This window comes from Dipodomys ordii, unplaced genomic scaffold, assembly GCF_000151885.1.
Source record: "Dipodomys ordii isolate 6190 unplaced genomic scaffold, Dord_2.0 Scaffold8, whole genome shotgun sequence".
Lineage (NCBI taxonomy): Eukaryota > Metazoa > Chordata > Mammalia > Rodentia > Heteromyidae > Dipodomys > Dipodomys ordii.
Window position 1 is genome coordinate 3,591,801 of NW_012267224.1, and position 10,845 is coordinate 3,602,645.

A 10,845-nucleotide genomic window follows, 5' to 3' on the forward strand; every position below is an offset into this window, starting at 1 on the left:
AGCAGCTCATGACAGGCTTATGTGAAATGGCACATGAAGCTGGTGGTCCACACATGGGGACCTGCACTGCTCTAGGCAGGTGGTGAGTGCTCACGACATGCTCCTAACAGCTCTTTGAAGGATGACTGCCTCAGCTTGACACACTAGGAAGCTCTGGAGGCTGGCTGCTTGCCCAGGGATGTACGAGAGTGAAGGAATCAGCCTTATAAACTTGCATTGTCTGACCCAAGGCCTCACACTTGCTCTTAAATACAGTCTGAGCAAAGCAACTGGCACTTTTTTTTTTTTTAATTAAGAACAGGAGTTAAAGCAGTTGTCCTTGGGCTAACTTGTTTTGTCAAGTTGCTTAATGCCATAAAAAAGAAGAAATATTAATTTAATGAACCAAACTATTATAAAAATCTCAAGTATTCAGATGTTCTGCTAGCTTTGAGATATGTTAAGAATTAAAAGCTTTGAGATATTAGTAAGAATCACATGAATTTTCATTCGTGTGGCATCTTGATAAAGTAGGTAATTATTATTTCCTTTTTATTCAGACTAAATAATCATAGTCAGTCATTTGTAGGCATTAGTTAATGAAATTTTTCTTAAATACACAAGGTATGAAAAGTAATCAAATCAGTGCCCTATGCCATTGGTTTCCTTCTGATAAGCACGAAAGTACCCCGCCCTCCTTTAAGTCATTTCAAGGCCAGGCGCCAGTGGTCACAACTGTAATCCTAGCTTCTCAGGTGGGCTGATATCTGAGGGTAGTGGGTCAAAGTCAGCCTGACCAGGAAAGTCCATGAGATTTTCATCTCCAATTAATCACCAAAAAGTAGGAAATGAGCTGTGGCTCAAGTGGTGGCGTATCAGTATTGAATGCTAAGGGAGAACACCTAGACCTTGAGTTCAAACCCCAGTGTCAGCATCCATGTGTTTGCACACACTTATTTTGTGGCTGGAATGAATGCACAGTGACTTTGGAACGAATGCACAGTGACTTTGGAACATATCTCCTTAAGTCACAGGTGGCAGTCTGTTCTGTCAGTGGAGTCACACCTGGTACATCAGATCCTTGTCACTCTTCCCACTCCTCTCTTCAGTCCTGCCTCTGCAACCTCGCCGCACCTTATGCATCCTGTAAAATGTGGATTCTTACTCTAAGCTCTTGCTCACCTTTATAAGGCCTACAATCAACAGGTCATTTCTTTGAACTTGCAATTATATATAAAACAAAGTTCAGAAAACCAAAATATGGGAAGGAACTAAAGCATAATGAGAATAGCAGAGAAAAAAAATCACTTTTACTTTCTGTGGCACACATGCTTTTCCTTGGGGATGAAGACAAAAATGCTACCTGAGGTCTTGGGTGGATTCTATTCTCATCTAGATCATTTTTTGATCTATTTCTCTGTCCTTCCCTTAACCAAGCGTTTATTGTACAGTTCTGGACAGGCTGGTGATGTCTATCATTGCAACACTCAGCTGGCTGAGGCAGGTGGATTATGAGTTCTAGGCCTACCTGGGTTACTTAGTTGTTTCAAACCAATCTGGGCTGCACAGCAAGACAAAACAACAAAATAAAGAAATAAGTAAACAGACAGAACTTAGTCACTGTTTTAAAAAGGTTTAAGGAGCTTACTGCCCAGAGAAGAGGATTCTAATTTTGCCATAGTTAGAAATATACTTCACATTGTAATCTACTATGCAGAGATCCATATATACACTTAAAAAATGGAAAAGCAGAGCTTCACAAAAAATAACACTTTTGCTTTATGAAAACAGGCTAGTGTCATCTTTCTTTTTTTAAAAAAAATAAAAAGCTACTCTCATTAAATTCAAGCCCACTAGTGGGTGCTAACTCTGAAAATCAGGTTCCAATAGGCAGATGGTTTGTAAAAATAAAGGATCCTCCACATGTGGCTATCTTAGGTCCTGGAGACAATTTAAGCTGGAGTTTCGCAGAGGATAGAGATGTGAAATAGTACTTTTTGGGGGGGAAGGGGAAGGGGAAGTTCAAAGTTAAAAGCTCTGAGTGATACATTTTAGAGACTACGTTTTAAAGTATTTTCTTAAAATTCCTTCTAGGCATAATCATTAATTAACGAAATGGTTCCTGCAATTCTTAGAGGTACAAAAACTCAAAGGACAGAAACATGCACCAGACTTCCACTACAGGTGGCAGGCTGGGTCCTGCCTGTGTGTGGGCCTCAGTCCCTCTTCACCCCCACTCTGAGGGGCAGGGAGCAGCACCCCCGCTCTGCAGCAGTGCTAAGGAGTGTTCCTAATTTCCTGGTCAGAAAAAGCAGGGCCTACATCTCGGACTGCAAAAAACAGAAGCACCATTTCTACTAATGCCACTTGTCTCTCAAGGCTCAAACTCATTGCTGGATCTGACAGTGTCTATATAGTTTAAGATGATTTAACTTTAAAAAAAAAAACAACTATTACCATTGATCTTTCATGTTGAGGAAATAGCTACGAGGAATGCTCCCTTAACACTTCAGGTCAATGTAAAAAGGTCTATAAATTGCTCTTACCACATTTACTTTGGACCTACTAATACTGTACTTAGCCACTGAAAGATATATTCCTAAAAAGAAATAAAAATGCAAGCCTCTGCCCATGGTGAAGAGATTTAAAAAAATCTGTATTTTCCTTTTTGACAAAAATCTTCTGCCTGGCATCTTTTAGTGCTGTATTGAAATTTCAAAGAAAATAAAATATTACTGCCAAAATGAAAGAAAAATAAGCCATCTTATGGAACTGAATACCATACTGTTTCATATTGACCACAAATGCCACCCACCGAGCTGAGGGTCGCTGTTTGCAGTGTTAATTAGAAAAGAGGAGTAAGATGTCTACAAATGATTGTTTCTCCTGCCCCTAATCTCACTTTTTATAAAACTGTACAGTTGGAAACCACATCATCTCATTCCTACCCTTGGGGATGAGAGGTCATCAAAAAAGCACCTTCCACATGGAGTCCATAATCCTGTAAGCTGATACACACGGGGGTTAAGCAGTGACATTCTTTGGAAACATGGGTAAAGACATATGATGGAGAGAGGTGGGCAGCATGCAAGGGTGCATGAGAGGGGGAGCAAGAGTTAGGAGAGCCTCCCACAGAGGAAGAGTGTGCATGGTGCAATGCGAGGTCCCAAGAGCTAAAATTTATCTTCAGTTAGTAGCTAAAGAACTCAAATTTCTATCCCACGTTTGGGAAGTTCTCAGCAAACCCAAATGCAGGAATCCATCCATTAGAGGAAGGGCAAGTAGAATGGGCTATCAATAAGAAAACTTATGAATGGACTGCTCTAAAAGCAATTACTGAAGACTCAAAGACTTCTCTACAGTAAAGTCAATTTTATTCACCTGGACTAGAAAGTCTACCCTCTAGAAGATGGACAACAGAGTGACTGCTGAGTCTCATGTGATAGGCAAGGTTACATACACATCTGAAACCACAGAAAACAAAAGTGTTTTCATCAATAATAATATTATAAATCTATATTTGGTGCATATTTCATAGGAGGTAAAAAATCAGAAATATAAATTTGTATAAATAGTACACAAGCTGGGTGCTGGTGGCTTACATCTGTAATCCTACTACTTAGGAGGATGAGATCTGAGGATTGCAGTTTGAAGCCAGCCCAGGCTGAAAAGTCCCTGTGAGACTCTCATCTCTAATTAACCATTCAAAAATCAGAAGTGGTTCTGTGGCTCAAGTAGTAGAGTGCTAGCCTTGAGCACAAAGAGGCTCATGGACAGTGCCCAGGCCAAGTTCAATCCCTACAACTGACAGAAAAAAAAAAAAAAAGTACACTCAATTAATGATCTTGGCATTTTTCTTCCCTTATTTCCAATCCATGCTGAATACTGTTATAGTTCTAAGCACTTGACTCTTTTAATCTTAGCACTTGACTTGGTTTTTTGTTTGTTGGCCATGAGGCCTGAACTCTGTGCCTGAGTGCTATCTCTCAGCTATTCAGCTCAAGGCTAGCGCTCTACCACTTGAGCCACCTTCCCAGCCTAGCTCTTGACTTTTTTAGTCTTCCAAACAAGCCATGAGGTAGAAAGTATTAATTAGAATTCTGAGAAGTTCCTGCTGCCAGGCTATAACTTGCAGGATCAGAGGCCAAAAGCTACAGCAGGAGGGTTACCTGAGGAGCAGAAGATTTCTCAGGTAAAAGGAGCCACTTCAGGCTAGGATCATGTATCTCTTAGGCTCAGATCTATTTTTTACAATGTGATCAGTAGCACGGGTGTGAATAAGGGACCACAGTGACTTGATGGAGGACAATGTCAATATAGATTATTGCTTCCCAAACTAACCCGGCAGAAATAAGTTCCCGAAAACAGCCTCCCTAGCAATTCACTAACTGTCTTTCAAATACATCAGCGAATGGGGCAGAGGTCCAATGTACATAACAGGTAAAAGGGACTTTACCATGCTGCGGGGACCGAGGAGGCCTAGACTACCTCCCACCATGCTCACGCCTTTCTGGAGCACCTCACTTCTGGTGCTACTCTAAACTGGCCCTGCCCTCTGAAAGCCTTAAGAATGATAAGACGCAATTGCAGAGGAAGGTGGAAATACTGTCACACCACCACAAGCAGGGGGCAGCACACAATGCAGAGGAAGGGAACGCCAGCCACCACTGCTGTCTGAGAGGCCCTGAAATACTCTGCACTGGCCTTCTTGCTTCTGAGCAGCTGCCGGGGGACACCTGAACTACAGTAGATCACAAACTGCTTTGCCACGCAAAGGTTTAGAAGCATGATTCCTCCAATGCCACTTTAGGAAACCAAGTAGGTAAGTAAGAAGTCACCACCCCAAGCCTACATCTCGGTAACTAGTCTCAGTTTTGCTATGGAACCCCAGGACTGTTTTATTGAAATAAAGGCAAAAACTTTTAGTATATTTTTCTCTACTGGAAACCACCCCCACAAGTCTAAATTAAGTTCAGTATCATGAAATAAACTTTGGGATTTTTAAAAAAAGTCCCTCTAACTCTCAAAATGCAAGAACTAAGTTATTCTACTATATATTAACATTTTCTTTTCTGGGAGTTTTTCCATTTATACCTATTTCTTTTGTTCCTTGCAGGACTCTCATGTTAGGGACCTCTTCAGATGACCTGTCCAATCTCCTAAACTTAGATGAAGAAAAGTAAAGTTTAGCTAAAGGAGAGCTGATGCTTGATCAGGCCTCTCAGTAATAGCAGACCTGAGATGAGAAGCTAACAGGGCAGATGCTTGGGCATGAATGACAGCATCTTTTTCACTTCCAGTTATAGTCTGAGCTTGGTAATAACAATACTCCATGCCTGTTGCTATGGTTTCACTATGAAATGTCCCCACAGGCTCATGTCTTGAGTGTTGGTCCTTATTTCATGACCTTTTTCAGGAGGCATTGGGCCCTTTAGGAAGTGAGGCTTTGATGGAGGAACTAAGTCACCGGGGGCTTTAAACTGTCCTTTCCCCATTTCCTCAACTTCCTGTCTGACAGGAGCTGCTCCTTGCTGCATGCTCCCACAGCCATGAGATTCTACATCACCACAGATCCAGAAGTAACAGAGCCCAAACTGAAACCTCTGAAACTATGGCCCAGAACAAATCCTTCTTCTCTTAAGTTGTTACCATTTTGCACAGAGGTGAAAAGTCTAAAAACACTTGCATATCAATATTTACACTGCACATTTAAGTTAATAAATATAACACATAAACGCTAACTAGAGTCTTAGAAAACAATAAGCAATTTAAATTTTTAGAAAAATATGTTAAATAACTACAATATGCAAAGCACAGTAAAAATGAAATAAAGGATTTCCAAAAAGCACGGAATTCTAAGAGAAGTCAAAAGAATATTTTCTTATTAGTTCAACTTTTTATTACAGGTGAGGTTATATGAATGAGTTAACAAAAACTTAACAGTAATTACAACACACATCTCACATATATGCAACACAAGGAATAAACAAGAGGTAGAAAAACTAATTGATGAATAAAATTTGTAGAGATGGTACAACATAGGGAAAGAGCTAGAGCTTCTGCTGCTCTTCTTAATTGCAATCTATGTTGAATACTGCTCCACTAGTTTTTCAGAAGCTTGGCTCTGAGGAGTAGCTGACTTGATATCCATTCTCAATCCTTCCCTTTGTTACTGAGTATACTATTTACCATCCCCTTGCAGCTGGGGATGGCTATGTAGCTCATTTTAGCCATAAGACAGAAGTAGAAGTGTTGTGCAGGAGTTTCTAGGAAAGCTTTAATTCTGTCAGGGAGAGTCAAAAGATGGTACTACCCATCCTTTTTCTCTGCTTGTAAGTATAATTAGATATACTTACACCTGAGATCATGCTTGTCATCTTTCTATTTAAAAGCAAAAAGCAAGAGGATTAGAAATTTACCTAGCCAAGAGTAGCGAAAGGCTTAGATCCTGGCTTCATTAACCTGCCAGAACTGACCAGCTCTTTTCTTTAGACTTTTTTTAAATGTATATATTAGTATTTATTAAGCCACTTAGTACTATGCTTCTTAGGACTGTGCTTAGCGCTTCTGTTACAGAACTAGAAGCATTCCTAAGAAATGAATCTTCAATAATAGGTTCTAAACTCTGACTACAACATAACCTGAATCCAGACTTTCTGTGACTCAGTGGGTCCCCATCTGTACCTAATCATCTTACCTGTCAATGTTAATAACATACCCAGCCTCATCACTGGTATGCACACATATGGCCTACAATGCTCAAATAAAATGTAGCTCTTCTGGCCAGGCATTGGTGATTCATACCTGCAATCCTAGCTACTTGGTAGGCTGAGATGTAAGGTTCCGGGTTAAGCGAACCCAGACAGAAAAGTCTATGAGACTCTTATTTTCAATTAGCCAGCAAAAAGCCTGAAGCTGATGAGGTGTAGCATTTGAACAGATATTGTTTCTGTTCATTAGTTTTGATACAGGATAAAATGGGTCAGATATCATCCCTCTATTAGGCAGACCCCTGGGTTGTATTCATCAAGTTTGGCTGTAGGTTGCAGGCCAAAAACTGTGTCTTCTTCAGTGAAAAATGGAGAAATCCAGTACTGCTCAGGTGGATGGGAGAAAAACTTACCCTGATGGAAAGCCAGACAGGTAAAGGCTATTTGTCCTGACAAATAATGGCCCTGGAAGACTATGCTTCTACCTTGTAGATTATTATGCCAGAAAACAGTGAGGTGTAAAAGGTACCCTAAATGTGCTTTCAGGAACTGGATTTATCTCTATTTTCTTTCAAGTAGAAGAAACATCCCACATGTGTCGCTTCTAGCTCCGGATGAAGTCTTAGACATCTTCTTCATGGGTCAATCCCTCAGGCTCCTCCTGGGCCCCTAGGACTTTGTCCTCCCCGAAAGGCAGCAATGCAGTGATGGAAGGCATGCAAACTGAGCATTCATCCTCATCTAAGTCCATCAACCACCATCTTGCCTGCTGGTTCTCCCCACTCTGCTCCCTTACCTCACCAGTTTTCTCCCACCCAAAACTGAACTCAGCAAGTAGCACTCCACCAAGAATCTATATGGAAAAATGTTGCTGAATGGGGGGACAGTGGCCACATCTGTCATCCTAGCTACTCAGGAGTCTGAACTCTGAGGCTTGAGGTTCTAAGTCAGCCTGGGCAGAAAAGTCCCCAAGAGACTCTTATCTGCAATTAACCAAAGACCAGAAGTATCACTATGGCTTAAAGTGGTACAGCACTAGTCTTGAGCAAAAGAGCTCAGGGACAGCGTCTAGGCCTAAAGTTCAAGCCCTACAGCTGACTGAAGAAAAAGAAAAAAAGAAAAAGAAAAATGCTGCTGAAATTGTCATTCTACACTTGACTCTGTTCCTGCTACCAATGGACACAGGGGAGGGGACATCCAGCCAGGGGCCTTAGGAAGCCTTAAAATCATTTGCTGTATGACCAACATGAATGCTTCTCATAGGCTGCCCTTGGACTGTCAGCTTGTGGTGATAGAGTAGATAGCCTGCAAAGAATATTATAAGAACCAAATGGCCATGGCAGAAAAAAGGCTGCAAATCAGAAAAAAAAGAACTCTGGCCAGAGTGGCTGCATCCCTGCTTCTCTCTGCCGACCACACTCTCATTGTTCCTGCCAACTCTCCCATAGCCACCTGGACAGGAAGCCTAGGAAAATGACTAACGCAAACTCTGTCTTACTACAAATTTATGAAAACGTGTTTCTTATATCTCTTAGTTCTTATACCTTTTCTTCTAGAAAGAAAATTTTGGATTACTCAGTGTCATCAATTCTAGCAGCTCATAGAGGAAAAAGAGCTTTCCTTCCTCAGACTGACCTTGAGTAGCTGAAGCAGGCAGGGGACAGACACAGAAGACTAAGGGCTGTTACTGTGCTTACACTATGAGGATTCACAAATCGTCTTTTTCTTTGGAGAGAAACTAGAATGTTACAAAGGCTGAAATAAAATAACTTATCAGGATAAGCTAAAAAAACCTTTGGTTCCAATAAAATAAATCTGAAGGAAACTATAAAACTATAGAAGGGAACATTAATTCTGAAGGAAAAATTATTTGGACATAAACACAGTAAGTTTAATTAGAAGCAAAACAAAGATTTGGATAAGATTTAGTACTACCATTGTACATATATTTGGCTTTGGGGGGAGGGGAAGGCAGCACTGGGGTTGAAATAAGGGCCTCATGACTGCTAGCAGACACTCCCACCAAGAGCCACACTCACAGCCTTTTGGGCTTTATTTTTCAAATAGTGTCTTGCTTTTTGCCCAGGCCAGCCTAGACTATGATCCTTCTATTTACACTTCCCTTGTAAAGGGATGACAGGTGTCTACCTCCACACCCAGCTTTTTATTGGTTGAGATAGGGTCTTGTGAACTTTCTGCCCAGGCTGACCTCAAATCATGATCACCTCAACCTCCACCTCCACCTCCAGAGTAACTAGAATTACAGATGTGACCAACAGGCAGTTGGCAACATGCAACTTTCTAAAGCCTCTTCCTAGAAGGGAACTCCAATTTCCCCAACATATTTAATTACTTATCACATTATTTCCAATTATTTTAAAAACTCAACTGTAGCTGATCACACTTTTCTTTCATAATTAACACTTTGATACAAGCTTCAAAATGTCTATAAATGAATGATTAAAAATAAAAACAGTACCTTTTCCAGTTCTCTTGGTATTCGCATGCAAGTGTATACTCTTTCTCTTCGTTCTGTGTACTTGGCCTCATTGTGTTCCAGGAAGTACCCTCTTGTTAGTTCAGCACTGAGGAACCTCAATAATGAAAGTTCTATGGAGGGGGGGGAATGACACAAGACAAAAAGAACAGTATTTATCAAGGAACTTACAGGCTAGCTAGGTAATACATGTATAAAACAAAAGGGGATACAGCAAATAATCTATAATTCTGTGCCTAGAACTGGACTACACACAAATGGCCAGCAAATGCTGGGAAAACTGTTCCATGCGGTATAAATCAGACCACCGTGGGAATATGAGAAGAATGGTGACACAGGAGCTGGATGATGGGGAGGGAATGGTGACACAGGAGCTGGATGATGGAGGGAATGGTGACACAGGAGCTGGATGATGGAGAGGGAATGGTGACACAGGAGCTGGATGATGGAGGGAATGGTGACACAGGAGCTGGATGGTGGAGGGAATGGTGACACAGGAGCTGGATGATGGGGAGGGAATGGTGACACAGGAGCTGGATGATGGAGGGAATGGTGACACAGGAGCTGGATGATGGAGAGAATGGTGACACAGGAGCTGGATGATGGAGGGAATGGTGACACAGGAGCTGGATGATGGAGGGAATGGTGACACAGGAGCTGGATGATGGAGGGAATGGTGTCACAGGAGCTGGATGATGGAGGGAATGGTGACACAGGAGCTGGATGGTGGAGGGAATGGTGACACAGGAGCTGGATGGTGGAGAGGGAATGGTGACACAGGAGCTGGATGGTGGAGAGGGAATGGTGACACAGGAGCTGGATGGTGGAGGGAATGGTGACACAGGAGCTGGATGGTGGAGGGAATGGTGACACAGGAGCTGGATGGTGGAGGGAATGGTGACACAGGAGCTGGATGGTGGAGGGAATGGTGACACAGGAGCTGGATGGTGGAGAGGGAATGGTGACACAGGAGCTGGATGATGGAGGGAATGGTGACACAGGAGCGGGATGATGGAGGGAATGGTGACAGAGGAGCTGGATGGTGAGTGGTAAGAGAAAGAAAGAGTAGCTATCAAGACTGTCAAGAGGACAGCAGTGAAAAGGCAGTGCAGACCCCCTGCTTGCAGGTCTCTGGTACTGCTTGAGGGCCGAAACAGATGCCAGTGAAGTGCCTCCCATCAGCCTCAGGGTCTGGGTGGGGGCCCATCTAAGGTGCCCGTCTGGGCAGTTTCATCCTGAAGGGAGGGTTTTTCAATGGAATGACAACTACAGTACCTACACAACACACAACTTTAGTCAGATCTATAACCTCACTTTCCTAGTATCTATTTTTCCTGACAAAGTAAAATTAGCCCTGCTCACTGCATCTTAGATGCGCCAAGTATGGCCAAAACAGCCTAGAGATGCTTTTCCCGCGGCTGCAGCAAGGGAAAGTAAAGTGAGGAGCTGAGGTGTGGATGGGAGCCTGACTCCAGCTCTTTCCTGAGTGCTTACCACTCAATGACCTCTTCACGTTCCTCACCTCATGGCCACCCTCTCATGCTTACTCTCTAAGACCCGGAGTTCCTTTGTTCTGGGGTGGCTTTCAGACGCTGACACAGAGGGAGGGATGACTCCACATACAAGGATTTACTCAAGGAGCTGGAGCCTCCAAGGGGG

At 42.4% G+C, this 10,845-nt stretch overlaps 1 protein-coding gene across 1 annotated transcript in view; it reads right to left on the reverse strand.

The window, feature by feature from the left end:
- Positions 1 to 9,297, reverse strand: part of Tapt1 (transmembrane anterior posterior transformation 1) — a 41,409-nt gene extending 32,112 nt beyond the window's left edge. Inside the window, exon 1 of the mRNA XM_013009161.1 lies at positions 9,169 to 9,297. Coding sequence (XP_012864615.1) covers positions 9,169 to 9,195 — 27 coding nt within the window. The 5' untranslated portion in view covers positions 9,196 to 9,297. The remainder of the gene's footprint in view (positions 1 to 9,168) is intronic.
- Between the last annotated feature and the right edge of the window lie 1,548 nt (positions 9,298 to 10,845).